The 16512-nt window shown below is 46.9% G+C and overlaps 1 protein-coding gene across 1 annotated transcript; it reads left to right on the top strand.

Annotated features, from left to right (window-relative positions):
* Nucleotides 1-1029: 1029 nt before the first annotated feature.
* FAM167A (family with sequence similarity 167 member A) lies at nucleotides 1030-14333 on the top strand. Its single transcript, XM_026656363.2, has 2 exons — nucleotides 1030-1580; nucleotides 14069-14333. Exons 1-2 carry the CDS (start codon nucleotides 1209-1211, stop codon nucleotides 14330-14332), a joined length of 636 nt encoding a protein of 211 aa, XP_026512148.1. The 5' UTR covers nucleotides 1030-1208; the 3' UTR covers nucleotide 14333.
* The last annotated feature ends 2179 nt before the right edge of the window (nucleotides 14334-16512 follow it).

The raw sequence follows: 16512 nt of genomic DNA, 5'->3' as shown, positions 1-16512 counted from the left end.
CACATGAAAGGTGCCGGTGGTGCAGGGTTAGTCTCAGACGAAGAAGTGTGTGAGCAGAGTGGAGGTATGTGAAATTTCAAAGTTTAAAGGTTTGTTCCGAATACTGTTCTATTCTATAGATGCCTTTCTACTGCGCCCATCACCGTACATTCATTAAGCGAGGTGATTAACACCTGTCATGTGTTGTTTGCTCTCTCCTCCTCTCCCCAAAGGGTGCAGTGGAGTGTCTTGTTTTGGTAGGGTTTTAGGTCTTGTTCTGTTTTTAAATATACAGATCGCTCTGTGTTTATGTCAGAGAAGGCAAGGAGCCCATAACTCCAGGTCCAAACACACTGAACTTCGGAAAGATTTGGGGTCTGAACCCCAGTCTGGATATTTATGTCACAGTCACCCCTTTTATCTATAACAGGCCAATCTCTGTCCCCTCCTCCCGATCTTCTGAAATGAGGAGCTAGATCTGAATATTATGGCTTGGGACTAAAAATTCGGATGCTGGAACAGACCTAATCCTTTGTATCTGAAACATTAGAATCTGAAAAACTGGGCTGGAACAAAAGAAGTTAATCAAACATGTCCCAACCCCCTTTGGCTTGAATTCTGACTAGAAGTCTGAGTTTTTACTTCATCTGAGCCTGTTTGATCGAGAGCCTCACTTCACCAATGGCCAATGCTGGATGCTTCGGAGGAAGGTGTAAAACCTTCAGAAGGCATCTAATTATGCAATGCTATGCTATCACTAGAGCGAGACTAGGCTTTCTTCCTGAACTCATTATGGCCTGAATCTTAAGGACTGAGAGATCTTCGTGACAAAGGTTTCTCTAAAAGTTAGAGCTTGTTAATTCTTGCCCAAGAAAACAGTCAGAAATCTGTAGTGAAGTAACATAACCCAGGAAGAGCTTTGCACGGTGGTTTATAACGTGCGTTCACACGCTGCATTCCAGCCAGGTTTTAGGAGGACCTGTCAATCAGCTGTCATTTCCCTTTTTTTTTTCTTGCAGTTAAAACAATCGTTCGTTATTTTTAGGTGTTTTCCGTAATTAAAGTGACGCCGGAGTGGAGAAGCAGCTGATGTGGCTGGCTGGCTTATGAGAGCTTGCTTTTGTGCATCAAGTCAACAGATGGAAGTTGTTCTCAGAAGAAGGATTCCCTGAGTTTTGCTGTTGCCCTGATCTTTACAATCAACCTCTAACATTTTACTACAGAAGAGGATGTCTTTGCCCAGAATCCAAATAGAAGAGGTGGCGGACAATGCAGATGCCTCCTCTGAGAATGCCACACCTCCCCATGACCACCTGAGAAGCCTGAAGGCTCTGACGGAGAAACTGAGACTGGAGACCAGGCGCCCTTCCTACTTGGAGTGGAAGGCCAAACTTGAGGACCAGACGTGGAAGAGCCCCAAGCCCTCTGGGGAGGAAGAGGCTAAAGAAGAAAAAAAGGCCACAGAGGAAGCCATCCCTTTAAGAAAGGTGCAGGTGCATCTCAAAGGGAGTTCTTCCCAGGAGAAGGTGACTCTTACTTCAGGGAAACTAAGTGGCTTTGAAAGCATTCAGGAAGCTCTGAATTGGCTCAGGAAGGAACTGGTAAGTGGTTTCGTTTCCAAGATAAATAATGGTCTTAAAAGAAAAAATTAAAGTGACTGTCTAGTCCAGTGGTTCCCAAAGTGGGGTCTGCCGTGGGTTATGTGGGGGTCCGCCCCTTGAGCCAGAGTACTGCAGTGGGGCTGGAATGCGCTGGTACAGTGTTATGATGTTTTTGCCACAAGGAGGACACCATCTTGTTCTCAAAATGGCGCCCTTTCCACAGTGTGATCTCACCGTACGTGCTAGGTCACCCTGTGCATAGGACACCATCTTCTTGTGCAAGGTCACGCTGTGCAGAGGGGTCCATTTTGAGAATAAAATGGTGTCCTTGCACTTCGTGACCTCACACGCATGGTGCAGGAGAGCTCACGCTGGTGGGGGCATTCCAGTAATACCATGACTACACCACAAATATAATTTTTGTTAAAGTGAAAATAAGGGTGATGTGTAGGGCCCTACCAAATTCATGGCCATGAAAAATGCGTCACGGACCGTGAAATCTGGTCTTTTGTGGGCTTTAACCCTATACTGTACAGATTTCACAGGGAGACCAGCGTTTCTCAAATTGGGGGTCCTGACCCAAAAGGGAGTTGCGGGGGTGGGGGGTGGGGGTGTCACAAGGTGATTTTAGGGGGGTTGCGGTATTGCCACCCTTACTTCTGCTCTGCCTTCAGAGCTGGGTGGCCAGAGAGCAGTGGCTGTTGGCCGGGCGCCCAGCTCTGAAGGCAGCGTCCTGCCAGCAGCAGCGCAGAAGTAAGCGTGGCAATACCATACTATGCCACCCTTACTTCTGTGCTGCTGCTGGCAGCAGCTCTGCCTTCAGAGCTGGGCTCCCGGCCAGCCGCCGCTGCTCTCCAGCTGCCCATCTCTGAAGGCAGCACCGCTGCCAGCAGCAGCGCAGAAGTAAGCGTGGCAATACCATACCGTGTCACCCTTACTTCTGTGCTGCTGCTGGCAGCGGCTCTGCCTGCAGAGCTGGGTTCCAGGCCAGCAGCCACCACTCTCCACCTGCCCATCTCTGAAGGCAGCACCGCTGCCAGCAGCAGCACAGAAGTAAGTGTTGCCGTACCACAATCCCCCCTACAATAACCTTGTGACCTGCCCCAAACTCCTTTTTGGGTCAGGACCCCTACAATTACAACACTGTGAGATTTCAGATTTAAATAGCTGAAATCATGAAATTTACGATTTTTAAAATCCTCTAACTGTGAAATTGACCAAAAGGGACCATGAATTTGTAGACAAAAATGTATCAGTGGTTAAAATGTGGAAGCATTAAGAAGAAAAAAAAATCTACTGTTGAAACGGAATATCAAATCAGCAAGGATCAAATAATAAATAACAGGGCCGGCTCCAGGCACCAGCCCAGCAAGCAGGTGCTTGGGGCGGCCAACGGAGAGGGGCGGCATGTCCGGCTCTTCGGCAGCAATTCGGCGGCGGGTCCCTCGCTCCCTCTCAGAGTGAAGGACCAGCTGCCGAATTGCCACTGAAGACTGAAGCGGCGGCGGTAGAGCAGATCGCGATCGCGGCTTTTTTTTTCTTTTTGCTGCTTGGGGCGGCAAAAACCCTGGAGACGGCCCTGGTAAATAATAACTAACCCAACAAAGAGAATAATAAGAACATGAAACCTATGTATACAAAATGAAATGGGCCTGGGTAATTTAGTTAGATGGCAAATGGATCCTTGGTGGAAAAACGTTTGGGAACCACTGGTCTGGTACATTCTGTCTTTGGGGCTCACTAGTTACAGCAGTGAACAATCTTGTATGGTTTTTCTTTCTCTGGCAGGAGCAGGGGCTGGTTTGGGGAAGGTAAGGTTGTGTGATAGCATTATGTAGGAGGTCAAAGCTGGAGTTGAATCCAACCATCACGGTTGCCACTGGGTTCTATTAAGATGGGAAAACTCTACACAGCAAGCAATCTCTTTGATGAACTGTAGCCTTTTTTATTTTTGTTTTGCCTATTTGGAAATTCCATGTGACTAGGTCACGATTCGTACACAGGGACTGGTTATTCAAACAAACTGGTTGTGAGAAAAGATGTTAGCCTCATGAGATAGTCTATCTGTCTTACGTTTTTTTATGGTCCTCATTACTCTAGTATCTGAGGGAATGATAACATCCAATGTATTTATCTTCACAACACCCCTGTGAAATAGGGCAATGTTGTTATCCCCATTTTATGGATGGGGGAACTGAAGTGCAGAGAGGCTAAGTGACTTGCCCGAGGTCACGCGGGAAGTCTGTGGCACATCAGAGACTTAACCCCAAGTCTACCAAGTCTCCAGTGCTCTAACCACCCAACAATCCATTCCTCATTGTCACAATGAGTATTTATTCTCTATTATTCATGCCCTGTGACTGTTCATCTGAGTCACATGGTTTTATTTCTGTTGCCTGATTGGACATCCTAGGCATTATAAAAGAAAAAGGTTCTGTGTTTGTTTGTGAACGCTCCGCCAACATTCATAATTGTTTGCCAAATTTGCAGTAATAATCATAACGTCTCTTCTAAATGGCTGTGAGAGCACTTTGGGTGTGAGTGTGCTTGTGAATATTTATTCGCACTAGTGCTTTGCTTTCCACAAGAAAAAAAAATCTTGTGAATAAAATTTTCTCCACCCAAATATTGGCAAATAAATGAATAAACATGACTTAATGAGTTTCATTCACAAGAATATTCACACATACATTTTACTGCATTTGCCCAGCTCTGGTTTACCTGTATATAAATTATTTGCAAAAGTGATGTGTGATTTTGGTTGTGTCCGTTTTTGGGTGTCCAGCTTGATACACTTGCCAGGGGTCTGATTTTCAGAGTTCAGGTGCTTGGCACTTTTCTGAAAATCAGCCTCTTTAAGGAGTTTCAAGTTGGGCCCCCCAAAATCACTAGTCACGTTAGCAAATCTTGGCTCATTGTCTCAGATTAGGATCCATGTCGAATTTGGGTTTATGACTCAAACCTCACTCCACAATGGCCTTAATCTGAAAACCAGATGGAACAGGCCCAGTGATGGCAAAGTGCTGGTTTCGTTTTCCAAGCCCCAAGTTCTAGCGGATTTGCATCTGGACTTTGGATTCTGCCCTTTACGCAGGTAGAGATTTGTTCTGAGCCCAGCTGTGCTGTTCCGATCTGGGGCTTGGGTTTGGGGGTGGACTCACACCATGGGATGAAAGATAAAAGTTGTAAATAAACAGAGAAAGCTAAAATAAAAAGACCTAGCTACATGTCCCACTCTCCTAATGGTACCCATGGGCACTTACAAGACACTCATCACTGGATCTGACTGCATCTTACGTAATTTAGAAGAATTTCCCTGAAACAAAGAGCATGCTTTTGACTCACCACACCACTTAATCCCCACCTAGAATGGACCAAAGATGGGGAACAGCTGCTAGCAGACGGTTAGAGCATATCAAGGCTTGAAGTTAGCAAAATACCCTAACAAGCAAAATACCCATTTTACACTACACTCTAAGGGTGAAATCCTGGCCTCACTGAAATCAAAGGCAAAGCAACCATTGACTTTGGTGGGGCTAGGATATCATCTTACATGTCAAATTCTGCCTCAGTTGCACCCCCGTGAATGGGCATTACACTTGCAACTCTCAGGGTAGAATTTGCCTCCACCTAGGCTTGGGTTTACATGTACTTATAGCAGGAGCAAATACCAGCAAAGAGGGCCTGCCACTGACATCTTGCCCTGGGGAGCTCGGCATGCCACCAAACACCCTACCCCGTGGGCCTTGGCGTGCTACCAGGTGAGCGATAAGTATTTCTGGCCTGTGTTATATGCACAGAGAAAAGGAGCTGGAAATTCCGTGAGCTCCATCCTGGGACAGCCACTCCAGCTGAATGCAGGTGCAGCAACAAGGCATTGCATGAGAGGCGACCTCTGAGGAACTCGGGACACGGACAATTTGGGGGTAACCAGCATCCTAAACTAACTAACGTTAATGCGGACTCACCCCCCGCCCCTGCCCTGTGTAGACAAGCTCAGACTCTCTGTGCCTCAGTTCCCCATCTGTACACTGAGCTTATAGCACTTACATTAAGGATTGCAAGGTGCTCAGATACTACCGTCATGCAGACTTTATAAGTACCTTATCTAGATGGACAGGACTATTATGGGGTTGCACTGAGAGGGGAGTGATCTGCATGGATGTGAATGGAAAGAGAGGTGGATCCATGAAACTCTCTATTATAATGTGCTCTCCACTGTAAATATCTGATAAAGGGCCTTCTGGGCTGGTGAGGGTGAGCAGGATGCGTCCCTTTGGTTAGGACGGAGGTACTGAGAGTTCACTGATACTCCACATGAAAATGGAGGTTATATACCAATAGCTGGGACACGTACATTCTGTGGTTTCAGAATGCGACAAAACAAATGGTGCATTTCTGAACTACCTCCAAGGCGTCCCTTGTTGAAAACTGACCAAGTAGGAAACAGGAGAGCAAATTCTCCTTAAAATGTGAATAAATCAACACTGAGGAATAATCCTACATTGGCAGGGGCAGGAATTCAGGGCTCAGTCTTGCACCGTTGAAGTCAACGGGAGTTTTGACTTCAATGGAAGTAGGACCAGACACTAGTTGTGCTAGCCGGTCTTTTCCACCTCTAATCTCCAGGATTCCATGACAAAATAAGATCCACTCTGTGACGGGTTCGGTCACAGAAACTCCCGCAAGACTGTCCCTAGATGTGCTGGGATACCACTGAGAACAAACCCCCCCCCCTTCCAGAAGAGGCTTCCCTCCACTCCTGTCTTGCTGAGTTAGACACTTCAGTCAGCTGCAGCATAGACCCACCCCTTTCTGCAGTTCACTGAAACTGAGATCCACTCAGCTCAGGGGTTTCTTAGTTAACAGAGATTTTCCCAGCGCCCAGTATTCAGTCTTTCTGGGAGCCTAAACCCCAAATGAATTTGTTTTACCCTGTATAAACCTTATGCCGGGTAAACTCATAAATTGTTCGCCCTCTGTAACACTGATAGAGAGATATGCACAGCTGTTTGCTCCCCCAGGTATTAGTCACTAACTCTGGGTTTATCAGTAAACAAAAGTGATTTTATTAAGTATAAAAAGTCGGATTTAAGTGGTTCCAAGTAATAACAGACAGAACAAAGTAAGTTACTAAGCAAAATGAAACAAAACACGCAAGTCTAAGCCTAATACATTAAGAAACTGCATACAGGTAAATCTCACCCTTATACATGTACCAATAAGCTTCTTTCGCAGACTGGACTCCTTCCTAGTCTGGGTCCAGCAATCACTCTCACCCCCATAGTTACTGTCCTTTGTTCCAGTTTCTTTCAGGCATCTCTTGGGGGTGGAGAAGCCATCTCTTAAGCCAGCTGAAGACAAAATGGAGGGGTTTCCAGGGCCTTTTATATTCTTTCTCTTGTGGCGGAAACCCCTTTGTTCTCCTGTGCAAAATCACAGCAACAAGATGGAGTTTGTAGCCACCTGGGCAAGTCACATGTCCATGAATGATTCAGCTTTTTGCAGGCCGACGCCATTGTTTACACGTTAGTTTGAACGTTCCCAGGAAAGCTCAGATGTGGATTGGCGTCTCCCAAAGCCCATCGTCAGTTAAGTGTTTCTTGACTGCGCATTTCCTGAGAATAGTCCTTTCTCAAGAAGCTGACCAAATGCTTCACTGAGACTACTTAGAATCAAACACATTGAGATACAAGTACATAGCCAATATTCATAACTTCAAATACAAAAATGATACACACATACAGACAGTATAATCATAACCAGCAAACTACAACCTTTCCATAGACACCCCACTTGACCTCCTCTGTACAAGACCTGGTGCAACCATAGGACCCTGGTTGCAACAATAATCTATACTGTCACAGTTCATGTCAATAATGTCACACACTCCACTCTGATTATATGACAGGGTTCAGTTGCGGTGTTCTGCTCTTCTACTTCTTTAAATGTAGATGGATCTTTTCAAAACAGAAATCATATTGAAAGAGATTTCTTACCTGCCACTTCTGAACTGGATTCTGGAATATCCAATTGACTGTTCACCAATGATGCTGCAAGTTGTTCATTCTTCACACCGCTGGACTGTTTACCTGTGTGTTTATGGTTGGTTTCATTGTCCAGGTCAGATGAAGTTGAGCCACGTGTTACAGTTGTGTTGCTGGCCCTGCAGGTGAATGTTTAAATTGAACAACAACTGCACCCACGTAACAATAGCCTTGTTAGCTATTTCCAGTAAGCTGTGTAGAACTCTGTCTACCTGACAGTGTCTCTTTATAACGGAGGTCATTGATAATTTACAGTGCCTTCTGTCAAACTTGGATTAGGTGTTTCCATTACTGTCAACTAAGAACTAGAGAAGCAGAGGCAGAATTAGGATTTCTGGCTTCTGCCCCAAGTTCTGCTAACTTTCTGGGTGATCTTGGACAAGACAAGTCAAGTCTTGGGGGGAGGGATAGCTCAGTGGTTTGAGCATTGGCCTGCTCAGGGTTGTGAGTTCAATCCTTGAGGGGGCCACTTACGGAGCTGAGGTGAAATCAGTACTTGGTCCTGCTAGTCAAGGGAGGGGGCTGGACTTGATGACCTTTCGGGGTCCCTTCCAGCTCTATGAGATAGGTATATCTCCATATATAACGTAACCTTCCTCTGCAGATCTGGTCCGGTTTACCATCAGTGACAAGTGAATTGCCTAGATGGCTCAGAGATCAGCAATTCCAATGTTGCTGCACCATTGTTTCCCCGTCTGTAAAATGGGGATGACACTAATACATAGCCGCTGAGTCGCATTCATGGGGACGGAGCGCTCAATTGGTCTCAAAGAGATTTGAGATCCTCCGGGGAAAGGTGCTCTGAAAGTGCAAAAGGCTGGTGGTCTGATTCTCAGAGCTGCAGGTGAAGTTCATGGGATCTGTGGGTGCTCAGGACCCCTGAAAATCATCACATCAGGGAAGCGAGCTATATAGAGGCAGATCCACGCTGCTGTAAATTGCCATAGTTCCATTGTGATGACGGTTAATTTAGACTGAACAAGCCGTTGATGATGCCTGGGTTTCCTTTGTGTATCTCGAGCCAACCCCACATGAGTGGAACATGGCCCCGTGGATTCCACCCGTAGCCCAGTCACCACAAATACAAGCCTCAGGGGTGTAAACACCCCTGAAGGAGGTGTCACCGCACAAGATGTTTGTTAGTCATCAAGAAGCAAAACTCTGAACGTCAGATCTCAATCAGAGATGGGCAGAGTCTCCAGCATCGTTACGCCATTGTGCCGATAATCCTTTCGTCAGCCATCACAAAGCTTTGTTTCTTTTTCCTTTATGTATTTTCTGGAAGGAATAAGGCAGCTCTTCTTAACAGAGCTCAGCCGAAAGAGAAGCAACTTCCCCCCCAGCCCCTAACCCCACCCCCCACAGAAGCAAACAAAGCCAGAGGAGAGCTTTATCTCCCTGGGAAAATTTTGCTAATATCAGTCACTGCATCTCCTGTTTCTGGTGCGTTGTCTCTCTCTTTGTGATTCAGCCGGTGGGGCTGATAATGCTGCTTAGCACACTCAGAGCACTTTGCATGCGGAGATCTCCAAGTGCAAGGTGCTGGAATCGGCAAAGAGAAGGAAAGTGGCTTGCCCAGCAGAGCTGAGACTAGTATTCGTGGCTTGCCTTGTTAAAACCTCAGCTGTCACCAAGGGGGGGGCAGGAAGGGGAGAGGAAAATCTGAGATTAGAGATGTGAGCCCCATCTGCCCTCTTGGTATTTTGGCTTGTGTGAAAACGTCATGGTGCCCTCACAGCGTACCAGCGCCTCCTCAGAAAGGCCAGCATGGGTCCCAAAAAAGGAAACGCTCGTTTCCTGACCAAATTGGAAATGTTCAAGTGGCTTTCATGTCCTGGACCCCTCTTTTGTTATTTCAACATTTCTGTGGCTTTTTAAAATACTTTTTATTGAGACCGTTAACCGAAAACAGTAGTGAAAACATAATCAAAACGGTTGTCGACATCCTTAATAAACAGAAACTTTCGGCGGCCATTTTGCTAGCCTCTTTGGCAACGTTTTCGATAAAAGCGCCTGCAGAAAAGTCAGAAAACTTCCCCCAGAAATGGAACCATTTCAACAACATCAATATTTTGTAAGGCTCCGTTTTGCTCAGGGGTGGAGGTTGTGTGGGGAAGACACAGGAATGGCATCACAACTGTTGACAATGCTACAAGTAAGCTGCCTCTAGGCCTGGTGTAATTGCATAACCGTGACTCAGTCCTCCCCCAGCCACTGAGATGAGGATCCAGGGTTTTCACCATGTTCTTAGGGCGTTCGGGCACATTCTGCCAGGGCCTAGCAGGCTCCGCCATCCATCTGTCACCACTGCAGTGAGAGAAACCCACCCCTGATTGATCCTAACTGTGTTTACCTCAGCCCTGAGCACACCCGTCGAGTACGAGGCCTCACAGCACCCCAAGGAGGCAGAAAACTGACAGGAGGGGAAACTGAGGCCCAGAGTTGCTCAGCGACTTACCCAAGGTCCCACAAAATGGCAGGGATAGAACCAGGCCTCACTCCCAGTCCCTGGTCCTGCGAGGCAGCGGTTCCACCCCCGGCCTGCGCTGAGACCATCCCTGGGCAAGGCACCAGGTCTTTCCCCTGCAACATTTGCCTATGCAGAGACAGAGAGGAAGCAGCTTGTGCTTCTCCTGCTCAGGGCCTGCCAGGGGCTAGTTCGGCCCCTGATACAAGCTGGGGCAACCCCCTAACTTGCAGTCCTGTTGCAATGGCTCTGAGAGGCCTTTTCAGAACTGAACTGCTGGGATATAGGACTGCCCTGGCCACTGTCCCTGCCACCCTCTATCGCCCCTTGTCCCTGTGCGCGGGAAGAAAGTATTGAGCCACAAGGGCAGATTTGTGCCCCCTGCCTCAGGGGCATTCCCCCAGGGTACCCTCCAGCCAGGGCCGGTGCAAGGACGTTTCACGCCCTAGGAACACTGTAAAAAAAAATTGGGGGCACCGCTTTTTGGCGCCCCCAAATCTTGGCGCCCTAGGCAACCGCCTAGTTTGCCTAAATGGTAGCACCGGTCCTGCTTCCAGCCCCTCTGTGGCACCAGACCACAGGGCAGGGATTAGCTTGACGCTCTGTGTCAGTTTCTGAGCCTCCCAGGAACTGATACAGGCTCAAACTGGAGGGAGCCCAGAGAAAGGCGGCAAAAATCGTAAAGAGGGTGGCTTCTGGGAAAAGATGAAAAGAATTGAAATGAAAAAAATGAAAAAAAGAATTGAATGAAAAAAAAATAAAAAGGAGTCATATAAAAAATGGAAACTAGGACAGATTACAAAGGATGAATATAGGCAAACAACACAGGAATGCAGGGGCAAGATTAGAAAGGCAAAGGCACAAAATGAGCTCAAACTAGCTACGGGAATAAAGGGAAACAAGAAGAATTTTTAACAATACATTAAAAGCAAGAGGAAGACCAAAGACAAGGTAGGCCCACTGCTCAGTGAAGAGGGAGAAACAGTAACAGGAAACTTGGAAATGGCAGAGATGCTTAATGACTTCTTTGTTTCGGTCTTCACCGAGAAGTCTGAAGGAATGCCTAACATAGTGAATGCTAATGGGAGGGGGGTAGGTTTAGCAGATAAAATAAAAAAAGAACAAGTTAAAAATCACTTAGAAAAGTTAGATGCCTGCAAGTCACCAGGGCCTGATGAAATGCATCCTAGAATACTCAAGGAACTAATAGAAGAGGTATCTGAGCCTCTAGCTATTATCTTTGGAAAATCATGGGAGACGGGAGAGATTCCAGAAGACTGGAAAAGGGCAAATATAGTGCCCATCTATAAAAAGGGAAATAAAAACAACCCAGGAAACTACAGACCAGTTAGTTTAACTTTTGTGCCAGGGAAGATAATGGAGCAAGTAATTAAGGAAATCATCTGCAAACACTTGGAAGGTGGTAAGGTGATAGGGAACAGCCAGCATGGATTTGTAAAGAACAAATCATGTCAAACCAATCTGATAGCTTTCTTCGATAGGATAACGAGTCTTGTGGATAAGGGAGAAGCTGTGGATGTGGTATACCTAGACTTTAGTAAGGCATTTGATACGGTCTCGCATGATATTCTTATCGACAAACTAGGCAAATACAATTTAGATGGGGCTACTATAAGGTGGGTGCATAACTGGCTGGATAACCGTACTCAGAGAGTTGTTATTAATGGTTCCCAATCCTGCTGGAAAGGCATAACGAGTGGGGTTCCGCAGGGGTCTGTTTTGGGACCGGCTCTGTTCAATATCTTCATTAACGACTTAGATATTGGTATAGAAAGTACGATTATTAAGTTTGCGGATGATACCAAACTGGGAGGGATTGCAACTGCTTTGGAGGACAGGGTCATAATTCAAAATGATCTGGACAAATTGGAGAAATGGTCTGAGTTAAACAGGATGAAGTTTAACAAAGACAAATGCAAAGTGCTCCACTTAGGAAGAAAAAATCAGTTTCACACATACAGAATGGGAAGAGACTGTCTAGGAAGGAGTACGGCAGAAAGGGATCTAGGGGTTATAGTGGACCACAAGCTAAATATGAGTCAACAGTGTGATGCTGTTGCAAAAAAAGCAAACGTGATTCTGTGATGTATTAACAGGTGTGTTGTGAGCAAGACACGAGAAGTCATTCTTCCGCTCTACTCTGCTCTGGTTAGGCCTCAACTGGAGTATTGTGTCCAGTTCTGGGCACCGCATTTCAAGAAAGATGTGGAGAAATTGGAAAGGGTCCAGAGAAGAGCAACAAGAATGATTAAAGGTCTTGAGAACATGACCTATGAAGGAAGGCTGAAAGAATTGGGTTTGTTTAGTTTGGAAAAGAGAAGACTGAGAGGGGACATGATAGCAGTTTTCAGGTATCTAAAAGGGTGTCATAAGGAGGAGGGAGAAAACTTGTTCACCTTAGCCTCTGAGGATAGAACAAGAAGCAATGGGCTTAAACTGCAGCAAGGGAGGTCTAGGTTGGACATTAGGAAAAAGTTCCTAACTGTCAGGGTGGTTAAACACTGGAATAAATTGCCTAGGGAGGTTGTGGAATCTCCATCTCTGGAGATATTTAAGAGTAGGTTAGATAAATGTCTATCAGGGATGGTCTAGACAGTATTTGGTCCTGCCATGCGGGCAGGGGACTGGACTCGATGACCTCTCGAGGTCCCTTCCAGTCCTAGAATCTATGAATCTATGAATCTATGAATTAGATCGGTGTCAGAGTGTGGCTGGATGTGTTCTGGCTTGGCCAGAAAACCACCAAGGGCCTGATCCAAAGCCTATTGACATCCATGGGAGTCTTTCCACTAACTCCAGTGGGCATGGGAGCAGGGCCCAGGTTGGGAAATGAAAACCATCTACAAGTATTTCAAGAGGGCAAGCCCTGGGGTGGGGTGGGCGGGGGGGTGGTTAAGAGGTACCAGGTAGGAGAAACAGACTGAAACTGATGAAAGCAAAATTTAGGAACTTTGGAATGGCCAGACTGGATCAGATGCTGGTTCCCTCTGGTCCAGTATCCTGTCCCCAGCAGTGACCAGTACAAGATTCATAGATTCATAGACTTAAGGGACCATTATGGTCATCTAGTCTGACCTCCTGCACAATGCAGGCCACAAAATCTCACCCGCCCATTTCAAAGGAAGGTGTAAGAACCCCACAGTCGGCAGGTGTGAAGCAATTTGCTCTCCACATTAGATCTCAGCCTGGTCTGCAATAGTTACAGGCTGGCATAAGCCCCAGAGCACGAGGTTTTTATCTCCCTTCCCAAACTCTTTATTTTGTTGTTATTTATTAATCTAATGCTGGCTATTCTTATTATCCGAATAATGTCCAATCCCTCTTTGAATCTTGCTGATATTTTGGCCCATGATATCCAGTGGCAATGAGTTCCACAGCCTAATCACGTGTTGGGTGAAAGGGCATTTCCCTTTATGCTTTTTGAATCTGCCACTTTTCAAGGCTAGATATCAGGAAACAACTTCTAGGTCGTGAGATCTACTCTAATGCAGAATAGCGTCTCCCATAGGAAGCCCCCATCGCAGGAGTCACTTAAAACGGGATGGGACAAGCCCCTGATGAATGTAATGCACCAGACCCTGAGCTGATGTGTATATATAATTCCATGGAGTTACAGAGGGTCCTGTGGCACCTTTAAGACTAACAGAAGTATTGGGAGCATAAGCTTTCGTGGGTAAGAACCTCACTTCTTCAGATGCAAGTAATGGAAATTTCCAGAAGCAGGTATAAATCAGTATGGAGATAACGTTTACACCAGCAGGGGATCTGGCCCAGGGTGGTGGGAACAATTCCCTGGACATTCTTTCCCCTCTCTAATTGCTGTTTCTCTTAATCGCTGCTCACTCGGAGATAAATTAAACTGCCCTCAGCTCCAGGGAGAGGGAAGCTGAGTGAATCCCGAGTGCTGCGGTGACTGATCGTCCCCCCTTCCTCCCCCCGTCTCTGTGTTTCAGACAGAAATGCGCCTGCAGGACCAGCAGCTGGCGCGGCAGCTCATGCGCCTGCGCAGCGACATCCACAAGCTGAAGATCGAGCAGACGTGCCACCTGCACCGGCGCATGCTCAACGACGCCACCTACGAGCTGGAGGAGCGGGACGAGCTCGCCGACCTCTTCTGCGACTTGCCGCTCGCCAGCTCCTTCAGCCTCTCTGCGCCCCTCAAGCTCATCGGCGTCACCAAGATGAACATCAACTCCCGCAGGTTCTCGCTGTGCTAGAGGCGGGGGCACGGGAGGGAGCGTCCGTGGGGAAGGGCTGGGGGAGCGGAGGTGCAGACAGAGGGATCCCTCCACTGAACTGCCAGATCCGAAGACTCACGAGGACGCAAGGGGGAAGAGGTAAAATGGAGCAGATCCCACCGCTGCTCTCGCCTCCAGGTGGTGCCGCTGGATCTCAGCCCGGAGACAGTATGGAGAAGCCTACAGGCAAGCTGGGGTATTAGAACCATTAGGAACCATCAGGAACCAGGAAAAGCCTGCAGTTTAGTCTGCTCCTTTGCAAGCGCAATCCCACCTCCTCCTCGGTAAGTAATTGTAAGAGACAGCAGCAGCGCCAGAAGGATCGGCGAGGCAGCAGGAGGCCACTGGACCTCCCAGGTGCTTGGAAATCAAAGGGAAGGTTAGAAGTACAGCCACACACCAAAGCAAAACCCCTTTCATCCACCTGGGGCCAGAACCCGTGGCCCCTCTAAAAACCAATGATACTCCTCTGTTTGGAGGTTGCTATCTTGATTAGAAAACTGATTTCCAACGGCAGCCGCGCCTCCAAGGCATGAGGGATAGTGGGTTTTTGTCGTGCACAATCCCAAAAGAACGGCAGAGGAGCTGGGCTTGTCCTGACTTGTGCCTTTGCTGTGAATGGTAACTATGGACATCATACACATTTATACAGCGATTCAGGCTGGTCTGTGCCCCCTGGAGGTTAGGATCAGGGCTGCAAATGTGCTGGGTCTCATTCTTGACTTGCTTTCTCTACAACAGCTGTCCGAGTCGGCTCTGTTATCCGACTAAGAAACATAGAGCAATAGACCAGCACTGTGATGGCCCACATCCCCATCCCACCGCCATCAGGTGGGACTCGGCCAACGCTCCACAGGCTCAGCCTCCAGCGTGCCAGGACAGCCGCGTCCAAATAAAACAGGGAAATGTAAAGAGGAAAATGGCTATTTTCCCTAGTGATTGTAGTAGTAAGAATTACTGTAAAATTAATACAAGAAAGAGAGCTATTGCCAAGTCTGCTGTTGATCTGTGGCATGAACATGTGCTCAGCAACGCGGAGAGTGACCAGTTACTGCTAAGCAGAGCCATTGGTCTATATTGTATCAGGATTATTTCACGGCCCTGCTTCCGTCCCTTCTAAGCCTTCACTGAACACAGATCTCTGGGGCAGTGCCCGCCCTTCTGCAAAAGCATAAAGGCTCGTCTCTCCGTAACTTGCATTACTCATCATACCAGGCCAGCTGTGCTCTCCCCTACCTGCGAGATCCGCTTCACGAATCTGTTCCCCGAGCGTCGGCTTGGAGGAAGCTCTTCTGGTGAATGGCAGAGGGCAGAGACAGAGGCATCTGCACGTCTTTGATGGCAAATTTTATATTGTATATAAGCCAATCAGACTCCACAGGGACCAAGAAAGGAATGACAGGGCAGTGAAGTCTTTTGGGTTTAGTTTTTTTCCTTCCCTTGAATGATTTGGGCTTTAGTAGCTCCAGGGTGTCAATATCATTTAATAGGAAACTACAGCAGTTTTCAGAGTGAGAAGTGGTTCAGGATTGTCACTGGAGGTCATTAACCAATCCTTAGTGCTGTAAGGCATGCCAATTAGCCATCTCTTGTGCATGGGGCATTAATCTCCCAGAAACCGGTCAGGGGGTCTGTCATGGGGGTGTGACCACTGCTAACATTCAGTCTTGATTAAAGTATCAACAGTATCCTACAGCACTGGCCCAGTACTGCAGTATTCTGTAGCAATGGCTGATTATTACTACAGTAATAATTTTTCACTTAACCACAGCTCAAAGAGCCTAGTAATACCCAGCTCTTTACAGTGCTTTTGATTAGCAGATCTCAAAGCAATTTACAAAGGAGGTCAGTATCATTATCAATACCCAGAAAGGCACTGGAACAAATTACCAACCAATCATTAGTAAGCACCTAGAGGATCATAGGGTTATAAGGAATAACCAGCATGGATTTGTCAAGAACAAATCATGCCAAACCAACCTAATTTCATTCTTTGAGAGGCTTACTGGCCTAGTTGATATGGGGGAATGCAGTAGATGTGATATATCTTGACTTCAATAGGCTTTTGACACAGTCCCATATGATATTCTCATAAGCAAACTAGGGAAATGCCATCTAGATGAAAATACTATAAGGCGAGTGCACAACTGGTTGCAAGA

The sequence above is a fragment of the Terrapene carolina genome, unplaced genomic scaffold (assembly GCF_002925995.2).
Source record: "Terrapene carolina triunguis isolate 2854851 unplaced genomic scaffold, T_m_triunguis-2.0 Scaffold228, whole genome shotgun sequence".
Taxonomy (NCBI): domain Eukaryota; kingdom Metazoa; phylum Chordata; order Testudines; family Emydidae; genus Terrapene; species Terrapene triunguis.
The sequence above is the reverse complement of the archived record's forward strand: the minus strand, read 5'-3'. Positions and strand labels throughout refer to the sequence as shown.

Coding starts and splice junctions, on each gene's coding strand:
- FAM167A (XM_026656363.2), top strand. CDS start 1,209: ATGTCTTTGCCCAGAATCCAAATAGAAGAGGTGGCGGACAATGCAGAT. Junction 1,581..14,068: donor ATTGGCTCAGGAAGGAACTG/GTAAGTGGTTTC, acceptor TCTGTGTTTCAG/ACAGAAATGCGCCTGCAGGA.